The sequence below is a fragment of the Ascaphus truei genome, chromosome 2 (genome assembly GCF_040206685.1).
Source record: "Ascaphus truei isolate aAscTru1 chromosome 2, aAscTru1.hap1, whole genome shotgun sequence".
NCBI classification, from domain to species: Eukaryota; Metazoa; Chordata; class Amphibia; order Anura; family Ascaphidae; genus Ascaphus; species Ascaphus truei.
Window position 1 is genome coordinate 429,504,323 of NC_134484.1, and position 17,993 is coordinate 429,522,315.

At 41.9% G+C, this 17,993-nt stretch overlaps 1 protein-coding gene across 10 annotated transcripts in view; it reads right to left on the reverse strand.

Annotated features, from left to right (window-relative positions):
* The window catches only part of PARD3 (par-3 family cell polarity regulator), a 609,688-nt gene that overhangs the window by 506,205 nt on the left and 85,490 nt on the right, over positions 1-17,993 (reverse strand). For all 10 annotated transcript variants that reach the window (XM_075587739.1, XM_075587740.1, XM_075587743.1 and 7 more), the window contains exon 2: positions 14,800-14,901. In XM_075587739.1, coding sequence (XP_075443854.1) covers positions 14,800-14,901 — 102 coding nt within the window. The remainder of the gene's footprint in view (positions 1-14,799; positions 14,902-17,993) is intronic.

Genomic DNA, 17,993 nt, shown 5'->3' on the forward strand with positions numbered 1-17,993 from the left:
CATATATTAAAAGAAAAATTTATTTTTAAGCTGCTTCGAAATCCTCTTTTTAAAAAAAAAAATCTGTTAGTGATCTACTCTTTACCTTGAATAACTTAGGCCCGGGCCATAGAGGGGTGAGGAGTTCCGAGCCGCGCTGACGCTGAGGCTCGCCTGCTGAAATCTGCGCGATTCCATGGACTTGCAGGCGAGCCAGCGGGCGCGAAGGGAGCCGGGGGGGAGGTGGTTGGAGGCGGGACAGTGACGTCGCTGGGCCAATCGCCCGTGACGCACTGACGTCAATGTCACGGCACCGTGACGTTGACGCTGCTTCAGGCTGATTGGATGTTTTCAGCCGACAGCGCACTGAAAAACAGCTTGGCTGTCGGCTGAAAATTCCAACTGCTCAGCACGCCTGCGGACGCTCGCGTGAGCCCCCTCTCAAGGCATCCTCGTTGAGGATGCAGGGGCTGAGCGTCCGCACGCCTCAGCGCGGCCTGTCCCTCTATGGACTCGGCCTTAGAAGCAGCACCCTGAGGGGCATATTTGCAAAGCAGTGCTAAGCCGTATAAACCAATGAGCCATCACCTGCCTTGTGGCTTGGCATGGACAAGTAAATATGGAGTTTAATCTTTGCAGGCTCCTCTGGTGTTAATGTCGTGCAGAGCAATATGTTGCAGGCCCCTATGGCAGAGAAGACTTGCAAGTGTTATGCACAGCTAAGACTCTAGATGGCACTGTAGGAAAACAAGCCTTCATTCATTTTATGGAGTATGACTTAACAGTACGATTTTATTCCTTAACAGCTAATTACAAATGACAAAAATGATGCCTATAGTACATGTCTAATATGAAAGAGCTTTAAAAAAAAAAAAATTTTTAAAAAGTGTCCAACAACGACAAATGTAGTCTCAGTCTAACAATCTGAAAAAGACAAATATGAAGACATTAAGACATGGACAAACTCCAGAGTTTGCAAAAACAATACTTGCCAAACTAGGGGGGGAAAATGTCTTTATTTGTATAGCACCATTAAGGCCTGGGACATAGACAGTTTGCCCGTGCGGAGGCGCGCTGAGGCTCACTTAGAGCGCGCGCCGTTCGTGGGCGTGTCTGGGGGCGGGCCAGTGACGTCACCGAGCTGGTTTGCCCTCATTGGGCGAACCGCTCACGTGACCGGCCCTTCGCTCCGGCAAGCGCCAAATCTGAAATCTTGGTGAGGCACACACTTCCGCAAGCGTGCACGAGCCCCTGCTAAAGCCGCTCTCATTGCGGCTGCAGGGGCTCAGTGCTGAGCGTGAGCGCGCCTCGGCACGGATCAGCAAGGCTGATCCCACTATGTCCCAGGCCTAATATACATCGCACTTCACAGCAGCAATACATGTGACATAATACAATAAATAATGGGAATAATCGCTTCAGACATAAGTCTGAAAATTAATTTGCTGGTATCTCATAGTGAAGCCACAGCATGAAACACAAGATTGGCGCTGAAGTGACTGACACTGACCAAGGTCTGCAAACACCAAAGGAACGTTTGAACATTCCTTGTCAGTAGGCACATGTGCAGTGTGACGATGGCAATAAGATTGATGCCCCAGTTGAGCATATGATCTACAGTACAACAGATTGCCATACTTTGCAAGAAATCTACTAAACATGGCCTCAGTTTTGTGATTAAAATCTCAGTGTATGGTAATTTAGGTGGCACATTTGTTTACCAAAACCCCACCATTTGTTTAAAGCCAATAAGGTAACAGCAATAAGGCATTATTAAAGCATATTAAAGCAGCAGTCCAAGCTGCCAGGTTTTTACCCCTTTAATACGTGCATCAATACAATCCGCACAATGATAAGTGATTAGCCAAGTTGCCGATCGATCCGTTCTCCTGTAATTGATCGCTGAAGATTCGGCTTGGGGGTTCTTTATATCGCTATTAGTGCTGCAGAAGAGGAACCAAGATGCAAAGTTGTGTGTGGAAGATTACGTGACCAGGCAGTCACTAGATACAATTGGTGCACTGCTAGAGAGAGGGCAGGGCTCAAGAGCCAGAGCCTGTCTCAGAAGAGGAAGGGGATGTGACTTTGTAAATGGTTGCTATAGACACAAAAAGGCTTGTTACATTAAAAATGTATTTTTTTTTTACTACAAATATTTTCTCATAGTGCAGAACGGATTTTTTTTTTTTTTAAAACACACGTAGGATATTGCTTGAAATCCTTCTAAACTCACTACTTAAAAATGAATGAAACCTTCTGAATTTGAAGGAGAAATAGGAATGAAAACACATACAGCATTAGTTCAGACAATACGGATTCCATTTTCATCCCAATTCAGTTAATATTGAAGGTATTTGTCATCTGTTTATTTAGTTTATTCATTCAATAAAATATGTATAAAAAAAAAAGCAATAAGCTCAGATGCAAGGTGACGGCACCTAAAGATCCATCTATATGTTGCATGTTCATGTCTATTTGTACTTATTCATTTTTGTCTCTGCTGGAACAGCCATGAATAGTATGGATGTGTTAATAGGGAAAAGGACCAAGTCACATCTCTTCGCAAGTCTGCCGGAGAATGCACAAGGACATTAATTTATCTGCACAAGATGAGTAGTAGCTCTGGCAGAAGCTGAATCAATAAGCCTTTGTATCCAGGACAAACACATTAACTGTACTACAGCACCTTCACTTGACAAAATATATACCAGATGTCATGCATTTTAAAGGAGCAACCTAAGCAATATCCTAAATGTGTTTTTTGTTTGTTTTTTAATAAATCCGTTTTATTGTGTTAGATAATACTTACTGCCTTTTTATTAAATGTAACTTTTAATACTATTTTTTAATTACTTTGAATATACTTAAGCCTTTAATATACTGAACCTTCTATATTGCTATAGAAGGTTTTAAACACTTCCCAGCAGTGCACGATTTTTTTTAACACTTTGTTTGTGATTTGTTGTCAATGTTCCCAGCAGTTTGAGCTGCAAACTGTAACAATAGATAATGTTACCGTAGTAATATAAGAATACATTGTAGCTGCTGGGATACACTGACTGAAGGATTGATTTGAAACTGAAAGGCAGCCATTTACTGAACCCTGGCAAGCAGGATTGTGCCGATCGATCACGGGAGAACGAATCAATTGGCAGCTTAGGTAATTAATTTTCAATAAAAGGTAATCAAATGCTGCATATATTAAAACAAAAAATATATATATTTTTTAATCTACTTGGATTGCCTCTTTAAATCAATTTTACACAATCTTCTTCAAATTTCAGAACATAGAGTCTAATGAAAAAAATACAAGTTATTACTGTATAGTCAAAATTGCTAACGGCTGGTGTAGTATCTATCCTACTGTATGTGAATAATTCAGACAAGGAAAGATGCAAACATAACATGTGTCCACCAGGGGGCAGGCGAGGCCCATGGCATGTGTCCAAAGGACAATTTCACGGTGTTCAGAACAGAATAAGCTCCTGATAAAACCTTTTCAATAGTGTACCTGGCCACACCCTGCAAAAGCAAATACACGCTGCTACAAACGCACATACATGCTAATTTTATTTTGGTGCTGAACTCCTGCTCTACCAGGAATCAGCGTTATGTAAATAACAAACAATAGCATGCATGATGCAACCTACACAAGTGTATTTACATGGAACCACAGCTGATCGCTCAGCAATAGGCAATGAATGCAGTCTTTCTGCCCACGTTTAAACTAACGAGTTGGGGGGCAAGGGACAGCCAGTCTCTTATGACAAAAGTGAACTGATTGCAGGTGGTATGTTTAGCAGCAAAAATGTAAGCTAACGTGTAAAGTAAAATTCAGTATTTTAACATTTTCAATGTGTAATGTCACAGTAACTACATGCTTTGGATCATTATTTTACATGCTTTGGATCATTGTTTTACATGCTTTGGATCATTGTTTTACATGCTTTGGATCATTGTTTTACATGCTTTGGATCATTGTTTTACATGATTTGGATCATTGTTTGCATGTTTAATCTTCCATAAGGCTAGGGTCCCAGTGCCTCCGCTGCAAAGCACAAACCCTTTACAGCTAGTTTAGAGGAAAGACAAAGCGTCTCATCACCAAAAGAAATTGCATGAAGATTGCGCATTAAAAAAAAATTAACATTCCATGCATTTATTTTAGTAGTTTAAATAATTAGAAATGCATTAGTCAGATTTTCAAAAGAGGCATTCAGCTTAATTTAACCTATTAAAAACACGCCCCTTTCCTTAATCAAATTTCATGCCCCCTTAAGGAAGCCAAATACATTGCTAATTTTATTTATTTGTACACGCTTAAAAAGGCGTAGTCCCCTTAAAAGATAAATCCCAAAGTGTCATGTTTAATGAATGCTAAATACCCGCCCACATACATCTCGTATTATGGTGAAAACCAACCCTTCTCCTCCCACCTCCCTTAAAGCAGCCGTCCAAGCTGACGGTTTTTATTTTTTATCCCTTTAATATGTGCATCAATACAATCCACACAATGATACTGTAAGTAATTAGCCAAGTTGCCGATCAATCCGCTCTCCCTCCTGTGATTGATCGGCGAAGATTTGGCTCGAGGGTTCACTAAATGGCTGCAGAGAATTATTCTGCAGTCTGTGGAATGCATTTGCATATTAATATGACAGTTCTGTGGGGCAGATCAGTTGACCAGTCAGTCACTAGATATAATTGGTGCACTGCTAGGGAGGGCAGTGCTCAAAAAGGGGTGTGCCAGAGCCTGTTTCAGAAGAGGAAGGGGATGTGACTTTGTAAATGGTTGCTATGGAAACAAAAATGCGTGTTACATTAGAATACATTCAAATGTAAGAGAGTTATTTTTATTTTTAAGTGCTACAAGTATTTTCTCATAGTACAGAATTAATTTATTTTAAAAAACACGTAGGGTATTGCTTGGTCTGCAGCTTTAAAGCCCCGGCATTAAATGAAAACCGCCCGATCGAAACACAAATGGAGCGCTCTCTCTCAGGGGCGGCCACCAACAGGTTAGGTTGAGGATATACCTGCTTCAGCACAGGTGGCTCAATCAACAACTGAGCCACCTGTGCTGAAGCAGGGATATCCTGAAAACCTGACCTATTAATGACCTGTGAGAACTGGAGTTGGCCGCCCCTGCTCTGTCTACTTGCGCTTCCTATATCCGGGACCAGCTGCATCACGAAGCAAAAATGCCCAGGATCCAGCACGGGAAAAAGGTTAAACGCTGCAGTCTGCACTGATCCCGTTAAGTGTTTGGGGGTCTTACTGTTATACTTACTTAAGAGATATTTCCCTTTCCAACACGGTTTTTATTATTTAAATCTGATAACACGCTGTAACAGGGACTTAGCCCTGTTTAGAAACTTGCCTCTAATCCAGCAGTGTGCTGGTTAATCGCACAATCAACCAACTCCACCTGTCTAATCAAACAGAACTATAGAAAAAGCCTGTTCCAAGAAACAGGAGGAGGATTCCTGAGCTCACAATTGGAGCTAACCCAGGAAGGACAGACCAGAGAGTTCCCTAGTCCACAACTGGGCTGACCTGGGGAACAACAGATGTCTTGAGCTGCATAAGGACTGCAGGCTGACAGCAAGACAAAGGGGTCAAGACTTCTAAACCTGAATCCTGATATTTCTATAGCACACAAGGGTGAGGACCCAGGAGAGCAGAGTTCCCCTACAACTACAAGAAACAGATAAGACTTTCCTATGGGACTGTTATATATCTGTATATATATTTGGGGCTGGTAATTAGCTTGGCTAACACCCAGTTTGAGAGGGCTGGACTACATGTGTAGATATTCTCCAAAGTGAAGTAGGTTTTCTTTTGTTCATTTTAATTTTTTTTGCTGTATTAAAGGGACAGGTGCAATAAAGCCTAATTTAAGTTTCACTTTAAACGGTCTCCATTGCGTACCTCTGCACGCGTCTTACACCCGCGTTTGAAATATTAACTAATAAATATTAGAGCCCAAAGCAGTCTAAGTAGCAATAGATTAGAAAAAAAAAAATCAAGATATTCAACACTAAATACATAAAAAATATTAACATTACATGAGTTCAACTCCGGTTTCTGGGCAAGGGGAGAGGGAATAATCCATTCTCTCTCTGCAATTAACCAACTATAACCGTAAGGACTGCAGCTTTAATTTACAAAACACCACACATTGACAGATGTTTACAAATGCTATTGGATTCCGTAAAGCAAATATAGATGTTGAGAGCTTGAGACTTCAACTTTTTTCCCTTCCATTGAGCGGAAGACTATTACCTGGCCTAGAAACAGGCAGTCACTTGCTTCTAAACCTTCAGCAATGGAGGGGCTGAGAGAGACTTGCCAGGAGTTAGAAAGCAGAGGTTAAGGATCCTAGGTTCCCTCTGCATCCACATTGCCCTTTCAACATGTTATAGCCCATCATTGGCTTTCACTGCAACATTATTGTTATTCTTTGCTTCACTCTCAAGTGCTCAATTACCATTTACACTTTCCCCAATACTAAAACTTCCCACTTCGCTGGTCTTACGAGGCTCAGTTAACAGTCCTGAGCTGGAGATTATTCTTGGTTTTCAGTGCTCGGATACAAAGTGAGGTAGCAATCTGTAAATGATATAGATATAATAATAAACGCTATATATTTTATAACCACATACCAGGCATATCAGCCAGGGTGTGATTTTGAATAATTCTGCACCCCCCCTTTAAAAAAAAAAAGCAAATGTACAGTTAATAACTGTATTTATTTGAACAAGCCAATTATATGTTTACATTTGGTCTATTGAAGTCCCATATGCAATACAAATCCTTTTGGGCACTTTTATATGCACTTTAGCATTCGGACAGCACAGCAGTGTTCTGTTCAGGGGCAGAAAAACTATTATGAAGCTTTTGTGAACAAATACATACTGTACATAGTTACTACTTTTATATAGTTTCAATTACTTCAGCAAATCAATTGGCCAAAAACCAAACACAGACACAAATATAATTATATCATCATATATCTACACTAGCAATATCTACACTGGCAGATAGTAACCATAATCACCAGATCAGACCAAACTCGCTTTTAAAAAGGAAATAAAGCGAGTGTCAGCAGGCAAGTATCATTCACCAAATCAATGTGCCACCCCACTGCCAATCCACAGTAAGGATACGCTAATAGTGCCTCAACGGCGACACAGACTGACATCAGGCTGCAGTCGCTGGGAAAATCAAATTGAGATGACTTCCAGCAAGCGCTCCGTCGCGCTTACTATAAGCGCATGGCATTTGTTTTGCCGCGACGTCGCATCGCTGTCGCAGTCACTATAAGCTCAGCCTTATAGTGCCGACGTTGCGGCAAAACAAATGCATTGCCGCCGTCACATGCGCTTATAGTAAGCGCGATGCGACGGCGCAACAGATTGGTCACGATCGCTGGAAGTCATCTCTATTTGCTTTTCCAACGACCGTTGCCCGACTGTCGCCGGCACTATAAGCGTAGCCTAACAGAGGTGGTCAGGGTGCTCGCTGTCAGAGGGAGATAGCCAAATGGAGAGAATACCAATAAGGACGGCATAGTTGCTGAAGAGCCAAACGGACTTCCAAGTGCTGTCTCTCGCTACGCCCCTATGACAGTGTAGAATGACAAAGCTGGTAGTAACCCAAATTATTACCCAAATCTGGCATCGGAATATAGCTAGTAAACATTATCTTGCCTTAACTGTATTGCACCGCTGTGAAGACAAACGCTAAGTAACCCCAGGTAAGGTTTTACATAAACATAAAAGCATATACACTTTAATCAGAGCAACATGAGGCATCCTTATTTTTGTCATGACCGCTTTGCAATCTTATGAACAGACAAGAGGTCGTTGTGGACAGCAGTTATAGGCCTCAAATAAATACACAAAAGACACAGCACACAACGCTCATAGTGCATTAAAAATATATTAGAACAACAAATAAGTAGGGTAATTATTGTGCGTACATCAAATAAATATCAGATAAGCATGTTAGGGGTAAGTTACCCATACACCAACACTGTGACCCGGATCAGATGTCATCAGCAGGTCATGGAGCTGTTCCGTGATTTGCCAGGTTCTGGATGGGTAGGATGGATGGATATGGCGTCCTATTCAGTCCCCACTCGTGAGTCAGCAGTGTCCAGCCCTCCAGTGAGAAACAGTTCTTTCTCTCGTGTCTCCACGGTGGCTGTTTTCCTCTAACCGTCCTCTGTACCTGCACTTCCGGATTACGACGTCACCTCTCGGGTACACCGCGGCTCGTGTCACAGTACTCCTCCGGTGGCAAGATCAAAGTGCAGTAACGAGGCAGATATTCGGTTTAGAACAGTAGCTCACTTCCAACGCGTTTCGAAACCGTATAGGTTTCTTCATCAGGGAATAACGGTTAGAGGAAAACAGCCACCGTGGAGACACGAGAGAAAGAACTGTTTCTCACAGGAGGGCTGGACACTGCTGACTCACGAGTGGGGACTGTATAGGACGCCATATCCATCCATCCTACCCATCCAGAACCTGGCAAATCACGGAACAGCTCCATGACCTGCTGATGACATCTGATCCGGTTCACAGTGTTGGTGTATGGGTAACTTACCCCTAACATGCTTATCTGATATTTATTTGATGTACGCACAATAATTACCCTACTTATTTGTTGTTATAATATATTTTTAATGCACTATGAGCGTTGTGCGCTGTGTCTTGTGTATTTGTCTGACTCTCTAGGGGGTGTTTGAGCCATCCCCGGTATCACAGCTGCAGACACTCCCCTTTGCCTAGTATCCATTAGGTCACGTAATTTTTATTATTATTTAAATCACTGTATAATCACTTCACGTGTGTGAATTGTTTAAATAGTTGCGCACTGTTTCTTCACTCTGTCACATAGGCCTCAAATAGTCTGCAATAACAAAACCTCAAAAATGTACAGTTACACATTTGAGTGCCTCACTCATGAAGCGCCAAAGCTTGATGGGCAGTTTACAGCGCTTCATAATAAATGCTTTTAGAGGGAGGTGCACCTAAAGTTCTGATGCCCCTAAACAGAGCAATCTTGCATTAACCAACTGCCATTAAAGTCAATTACAATGTGGAATCTAGCTGCAATGCCCCTTTAGCGAGTCCCAGCCTTTGAGATTTTCTCTCTCATAAAGGCTGGGACTCGCTAAAGGGCAAAGGGCTAAAGACAACACAAAAAACCCTTGGGTTTACTTTACCACATGGAAACTGCTAAACATCCCAGGATCAGGAGGTAAGAAAAATCTCAGGATGCAGCTGCTGTGCAATGGAGAGAAGCAGACAGGTGGGATCTCCAGGCAGGACATCACAACCAGGGGGAAATATGAGAAATCAGTGAAACAGACAGGAGTTTGACAAAAATGAACACTTTCAAAGCTATTGTGGAGCTCAATATTTAGTGGCAATATATTACAATCATTAAGTACAATATACACAAATATATATTTGCAAGTGGATACAACTAGTATACATATAAATAAACAGTGTGAGAGTTCACACTGCGGATACATTTGGGTATATTGCACTAAATGATTGTAACATATTGCCACCAAGTAAGGCTGTGATTATACAGAGGAATTGCAGTGCACGCATCTGTGACGTCGCAGAGCAACATGTGCACAAGCACATTCTGCACGCGCGACTGCAAGAGAGACAAGGCTGAAATCTGCTCTCTGGACGACTGTCAGGTGGCGCGGCCGTCGCAACCAGAAAACTAATTTGGAAAAAACTCAACTGTCTCCCACATTGCAGCACAAGGGGGGGAAATAGGGTGCTCAACCCCAGTATAACTTCATCAAAATAAAGACTTATCTGTAGCTTAGAATAGCCCCATAATAAAACCAATAGGAGTGGGTGTAATTGAAAATGACCTGTGAGTCACTTGAGCTATAATTCACATCAAAGTACTCAGCTATTGAAGTCATAAAGAAAGTCTCTTACCCACTCCCACAGTCTCCGGGGATCAGTAGTGGCGTGCCAGCCATGAACGGAAGTCCAATATCAGCAAAAAACAGCGCAAATAGCGCACAGCCAGGGAGCCAGGTATAGGTTAAAAATGAATTCCAATTATTCAGTGCATGACCGATAACATCATCACCCCAAGGGTGTCCTTGATAAAGGACCTACCGGTCCGAAACAAGTAGGAGGTGTGTTTTCTGTCCCCCTTGGGGTGGTGATGTTATCGGTCATGCACTGAAATAAATTGGAATTCATTTTTAACCTATACCTGGCTCCCTGGCTGTGCGCTATTTGCTCTGTTTTTTGCTGATACCCTACATTGCAGCAGCAAGTGGCGCGACGGTCGCAGTAGGTATAAGCACTTTGTGAGCATGCATACTTTGTTTTGGCTCTTCGCTCCGGGCGACGCCACGTGCGGATTTTGGTATAATCACGGCCTAATGAGCCCCACAATTGTAGCTTTGAAAGATTTTAACTTTGATTTGGTTTTCATGTCGGCTTCAAGGCGGATGACGATCACTGCACAAACATTTAAATTGAACTGCAACAAGGTCAAGTTAGGCCCCTGAGGGAGCTGCAAACCGCAGCTAAACACGTAGGGCGATTGGAGTAGACAAACACTTTAGGAGAGAGTGAGCACTGGGAGCCACACTACCAGTCCCGTGACGCGACCGCACAGACTGGGCAGCTGAAGGAGGTCTGAGTCACAGAGAATACCGACATCAACAGCAGTGACCGACCGGAGGCTCAGAACTACCCTGTCCAAAATGCTTATGACACATACATGTGTTTGAGAGGTTTTTTTACGCGAGTTTTATATTTTATATATTGAGTAAAGCTGTTCTACACCACGTGTATCTCCTCTGATTTCTTGAAGTGTTTAATAAAACTGTGTCATAATTTTATACCTGACATATTGGTTTAAAAATGGTTAACCATGTCCACTTCGTCTTTTATATTTAGTAACCCAATGGGAGCTTGTAGATGTACAGATTTAGGATTCTTTTTTCTAGCCCAAATTCACACACCCTGATCTTCCTTTTCTGTACAAAGGTAAGCGGACAAGTTAATGGTTAAAGAAAAAAAAAAAGTGTATGTGTACAGCAGGAAATTAAGGAAGTACCATTTAGAATTAGTTCTCGCTGTCCTTTTCTTGTTAAACTGTTTGAAATCCCAGAAATGATTAAAGCAGGAACTCCACACTGCTCAACTCAAAAACAACTCCTGTCTTGTGTTTGGCATCTGCGAGACCATTTATAGACCTAAAATACAGAGCTTAAAATGTAAAATGGGCTGGTATAAAAGGCTGCCAAATATGAGCATACCCTCAATTCATAAAATGTTACAACATAGGTAGTGTCAAGTATATTATATGGGTATTTCTGCTTTGAACCCAATACCCATTAGAATCCTTTATCTTAGATTTGATGCCAGTATTAAGAACATTGAGATGAAATTTACATGTAATGACAGAAAGGAAACAAAACTATAGATAGCATAAAAGGGCTGGTTTAAGTGTAGCATAAACAAAATAAAATATGGACCACCATGAAAGTTTATAAATGTGAGCTTTCGGAAGCTCAAATCTCTGAAGAATGAATTCAACTTCTGTGGTCTGTAAAGCAGTACAGAACAATTCATGATTAACTTTCACATCCCATCAAAGAGCTCAACATGCAACACAAATGTACAGTAACCACAGGCATAACCTCATTATAGAGCCATTCTGCAGGCAGCTCTCGCAGCAAAGGGTTAAATAGTCACTACATATTTCTCATGCTCCAAGATATCAAAGTACATTGCAATGCACGGTGCTGCTTCCTAATCTAACACTACTTCATTTTGTGACTTATTGCCAAATGTTAGAGTAATTTAGATTTCTTTTTGATCAGCTGCACATGAATTAGGCCTTCTATCCTTAGGAATCTGCTGAGGCTTAATATAGCTTGAAGGCTATGAATTTTGCATTAACTCTTCTTTCAACCACTGACGCACCAAATTCAATTAATTCCTTTTCATGAGTTCTCTCTCCTCAGTGTATTAGAGAACTACAGAACTCTAAGGGTCTTCTTGAATAAGGCCCCAAGCGGCTGAGCACACCGCCATGGAGCAAAAATACTTAAGTAAATAGGCGTTTTCTGCCACTGGCCACTTCAGGGCTTTGACGAATAAAGCTGCTTACTCCATCAAAACTGCCCTGGATTATGGAGCTGGACCCTTCCTAGCAATCACCAACGGGGATATTCTAACACAAGAAAGCTATACATGGGCTCATTTTAAATCTACATATTTGCGATTACATTGTTCTCTGTGGTGACAAGCATGAGAAATATTGTCATTTTGTCATTAGGGGAAAGACAAAAGAAGGAACATGCGCTCCAAACTCAGAGTGTCACCACGTCTGACGAAGGGCCCGCTGTGGACTGAAACGTTGTGCTATGCAGATACACCCCTTGAATAAAAGGCACAATCATGCAAGAAGATCTGATTTACTTTACTGTGAGAGTTTCTTGCTCTACATTGGGAGCACGAGTTCCTTCTTTGGACCATTTGTTGTTAATATACGATGTGGCCACACTGCTATAGGACCTTACAGCCAGTGTTCACTTTGTTAACTTGCCAATAATAAACAGGGTCCTTTTCTACTTTTGCTTTTTTAAGGGTTGTTCTTTCATTTGAGTAGGTAAAAAGGTACATTTCCACTCATTTTAAGATCAAATTATTGGAGGCAGTGGATTTTTCATTAACTTTATAATCATGAGGAAAAGCCTGTGAACAGCGCACTAGCTACACTACCCATAACAATTGCAAATCTGACCAATGGTGTAAGTGGCTCTCAAATTAGATTATCAAAAAAAATATTTTCTTGACCAACATGTTTTCTTTTTCTTAGTTTATAGGTAAACTTAATTGCTGAAGTTAAAAAAAAATTACAATTATTTTGTAGCAGACAAGGACTACTTCCTTGGCAAATCCGAGAACTATTACTGAATGCCCAGTTATGATCCATTCTGATTTTTTGCTTCATTCCCCATAAGTGAAACCGGAAGACTTTCCAAGTAGTGCGAGAGGCAAATTACACCTCGTGTGCATTATTCTTCAATGTAAAAGGCCCTCTTAAAAAAACGAGGTCTTTATAACTGCATGTCGTGAGCTGCTTTACAAATCCAGCATTTCAGGTCTTGCAAGATGCCAAATAAAGGAAGATTTGTGCTCTGCTTATTTCAAGTCTGTCAGGAAACTTAATTGCCTGGATGAACCTCTATTGTGCAAAGGAAGTTCTGCAAAGATGTGCTACAGGAGCTAACAATGGCACTTTACTTTATTCGACATGTTCATTGCGCTGAAATGAAAGCAGAATTACACTGCTCTTTCTCAAGCTGGCTTCAGATAAAAGATCTCATGTCAACATCAGTCAACTGCCTTCAGTGCCCGGGAGTCCTGTAAATGATTTCAGAGGAGTCGCTTGACTCCAACAGGAGTGATGAGTTTGAGGTCCCGTGTAAAATAAATACCAGCACCTGCCAGCTTGAACGTATGGCAATGGTATGTTTTAGTTAGAGGGATCGCTTGAACCACAGGACAGAGACCCGAGCAGCAGTTGTCATCATAGGATTCCCGAATATGTTCCCTGAAAAAGCTATAAATAAAAAGAGTATGCTGGCACTCGGCTTGTTGTATATGAAAAGTATGACGTTTCCCAGAAAAAACTGGATAGTATTTCACCGAAAAGAAAAAAAGTGGCAAGCCATGTCAAAGTAAGTAGCTGAGAAATGTAAAGATGTCTATATCTTGTCACAGAGATCAATAGTTTACACAAAGTGACACAGGAAAAGTAATGTGATGTCTAATTTTTTGTAATGTGACCCGATTTTGGAATGTAATGTTTTAGTAGCCAACCATGGTGGAAGAGTGTTTTCTGCCATTAACCACCTCACTGCCGTGCGGCTCTACAGAGCTGCTCGCAGTGCGGGAGACGGCTGTCCATGGCAGATTGTTTTTACTTCTAGACAGGAAGCTTTGGAATGGAATTTGTTCTGATGTCAAACCATAAGAGGAGTGTTGCAATATAACACAAGCAAGTCTAGGTTAGTCGCTTGCTCATTGCTACAGATCTACACGGCCAATCCAGAACGGCGAACAAGTTCATATAGAATTAGATTCCTTCAGGGCCTTGCAAGATATTTGAAATCCGATTAGGGTAGAGTAGCTCAAACAAACTTCATGTTCAGGGATCTGAACCTGTCCCACCTTGTTTGATATAAAAACACTACAGGTGAACTAAAAGGATCAGGGAATGATTCACTTAGCAGCCTCAGTACAGTATTAAATCCCATACTGGGATTCTGGCATGCGCCAACACCAGCATCACACAGCAGCCTGGATTCCAGAGCGCAAAACAAATGCTATATAACCCGAGACATGCAGGGAATCATACAATCCGTTCTCTGGTAGCCTAACCAAACACTTCACATCTACTTGAGTTACAGAACCTTCAATAAGGCTGATCTGTGCTGTCAGACCATTTAACACAGTCTACATGTTTCTACACCTGTGCAGCTTTGGTGAGTGAGGGGGTAGGAACAAAACAGATGCCTATAAACCTTCTACACTACAGTATAAAATCCAAAGCTTTTAAGTGGATTACACATTATCTGCTGTGAAACCTCACACCATACAAGAATCAAATACAGTTGAGAAAAAGGTAACCAATGGTAATGGACAAGGGCAAGAAACAATGCAGCCACAAAACTTCAAACCATTGGCTTTAAGGTAAACAAAATGGTTCAAAGAATAAGAGCTCAGTGCAGCGCATCCCACTTACTCTGTCTTTGTCATCAGCCACATCACACAGAATGTCATCAACGTCCAGAATTCCACCATCACCATGTTCCAAGCGGTGAACTTGTATCCAGTAACTGGGATCCTGAAGAGAGAAGAACAGTGGATGAAATCCTACCTACAAGTGCCCCCGTAAATGAGACCATAAACACAAGATTAGAACAATGTGTTACAGAAAGTAATCTTACAGTATGCATTACCAACAGAAGACGTCTATAGATTTAGGTGAAAGTAATCTGTATGACAGGGGTTCTTAACTGCAGTCTTCAACCCCCCCCCCCCCCCCCTCAACAGTGTAGGTTTTCAGGATATCCCAGCTTCAGCACAGGTGGGTCAATTGAGGACTGGAGTTGAGAACCCCTGATGTACAGTGTTCCTCAGAGCCATCTTGTACTGGATTTATGCTTTACTTTAGAATTTAAATGTACCAGAGAAAGATACAGATTCACAACAAATCCCTCTTCTAATGGGCAAAAAATAACTATGTTTTTACACACACACACACACACACACCACAATATAGACCCCTCAGGGCACAATGAGACTAGGAATAGCACTTGACAAAAAAGTGGAACGATGTTAAGTACCCGTGCTAACCATGCCCTGCTAACCATGCCCTGCTAACCATGCCCTGCTAACCATGCCGTTACCCATGCCCTGCTAACCATGCCCTGCTAACCATGCCCTGCTAACCATGCCGTTACCCATGCCCTGCTAACCATGCCCTGCTAACCATGCCCTGCTAACCATGCCCTGCTAACCATGCCGTTACCCATGCCCTGCTAACCATGCCCTGCTAACCATGCCCTGCTACCCATGCCCTATTACCCATGCCCTGCACAGTTCTTGTGGTAATTTTCATTTACACGATTTTGGTCTCTAAATTAAGATGCAGAGACGTCACAAATGTGATCCCCACTTCTACTCCGGATTAGTGCAGCCAGCAATCTTACCGCACTCTCAAACAGAAGAGCAAGGAGGGTGATCTTAAGAGGAAACGCAAAATACAATGTTACACAATATCCTTATTTTAAAAAAAATGTTTTTTTAAGTTCAGTACGAGGAACGACTGTATTAAACATAGCAGTAACCTGCTACCTTGTACACCTGAAAGGATCCCGGTTTGCAAATCCTTCCTGGAGTAAATTCGACATTAACTTGGAAGGGCAACACCAACCAGCATGTAACTGGATATCACTGCTTCAGCACAGGTGGCTCAGTTGTTGAAAGCTTCATGTGCTGAAGCAGGGATATTCTGAAAACCTGACTTGTTGATGGTCCTTGAAGACTGGAACTGGCCACCCCTGTACCAGGACAACATTTTCAAGATCAAACTTTCCCGTCACAGTGTGTTCTCAGGCCTGCACGCGCCATTCCTAGAACTTGGTATGACCACGGTGCAATGTGCTTATATTGTTGTGCCACAAACGGAGCTGTGTGTACAAGAAGCCTGGAATAGAATAGGAGAATCTGCGTATCTATTTACAGCAAATAAAAATACCACTTGTGAGCACATTCACATACCTCAGACAGGTCTGCCTTTCCCCCCCATTATCTATTAGCATACAGTGCATCTACTGCAGCCAGGGATTATGGGAAATTGCATGAACATGAGCACAGTATCACCTTTTGCTTCTAATCCATTTAACAAAACCCATTTAAGAATATTTTTCCAGGAAAGATGGATATCTGGGTCTTCTAATAGGCCTGGTATTGGAGTAACAAACATTACAGATCAAAACGTCAATCAATTGTTGGATAAGAAAAAACTGAAGCAACTTCAACTAACAGGACTGGTTTCAATGTTGCACACCAGTTCGTGTACATATCCTTTTCACATCTTCCTACAATTAATTTAAGGCCTGTAATATAATGCGCGCGTCAATAATTGCCTGTGTGAGCCAGACATTGCTATAGTTGACGCGCGGGCGGCCGTGAGCGTTGGCACGGCAGCCCTGAGGAAATTCAAGAAATGTGTATTTTCACGCTGTTGCCGCGCGACGCTGTGAGCCAATCACAGTGCAACCTACCGCTGTGACATCATAGCCATGCCTCCTAGCCGCGCGCTTCACCGCTTGCCCTATAGACATTAAACGTGCACGCCACGCCGTGCACCCGCGCGTACTATATTACAAGCCTAAAGTAGCAGCATCTGCTAACATTTCCAGGCTAATACAAAACCCCTCTGCTGTGTAATGAGAGAGTTCAGATATCCAGACTGTCGGGACACACATGAAGGACATAGACATGTAAAAGTAATCTGTGCAGTATCCAAACTTTTATTATAGATTGAGAATAGCCAACCTATAATTTACCTTACCAAACTTTGGCTTGCATTTCTGCGTCTTTTCCTGTTCTACACAAATATGTGGGTTAGCAAGACCAGACAAGAAAGGCACACAACTAGCTTTACAGGAACTAGAACTGGCACTAAAAACAAGCTGGGAAGTAAAAACACATCTATAAAAACAAATCATTTTCTCCTTCAGTTCAAGGACTGTGCTCATGTAATCCGCAGCTAGAGAAAAACCCAGGATCAAACTGTTTGGGGGGAGGGGGGCTAGGGGGGTAGGAGGGAAGAGGGGGTTTGTACATGCACATGCTATTATTTATACTGAATTAAAGACAACATCAAAGGCTGACATGTTGGGATCTCCTGTTAGAGAAACGTGTTAACGTAATATTTTATTTTTTAATTGGATAACTATTTTACGCTTTCAGAAAAAGTATTATTGTAGGTTGCTTTAGGTCTTTTGAAAAGAGAAGTATCATCATCGGTTATTTGTAAAGCGGCGACATATTCTGCAGCGTGGTACAATGAGGGGGGTGGGGGGATTGTGCTCTTACTCACACCAAGATTAAGACGATTTGAAATATTCCGCTTTAATGTTGAAATAATAGTTTTGGGGACTAATTGAATTTCTTACCAACTCCAAGCAAGTGTCAGAAGCCAACTCCAATGACACGGCTAACTAAACTAGATTGCCAGATAGGGCCATCTTTAGGGGGGCCGCTTAAGGTGATCAGTCATCCAACTTTGAGAATACTTCATTCAAAAATTAAATAGCGTTAAAGATCAGAACTTGAGTGTGAAAGTGCAGCATGTCTCAACACGAATGATAACTCGAGTCTCTTACTGTATATCTGGACTCAAAAGTGGTGCAAAAATGTTATGCA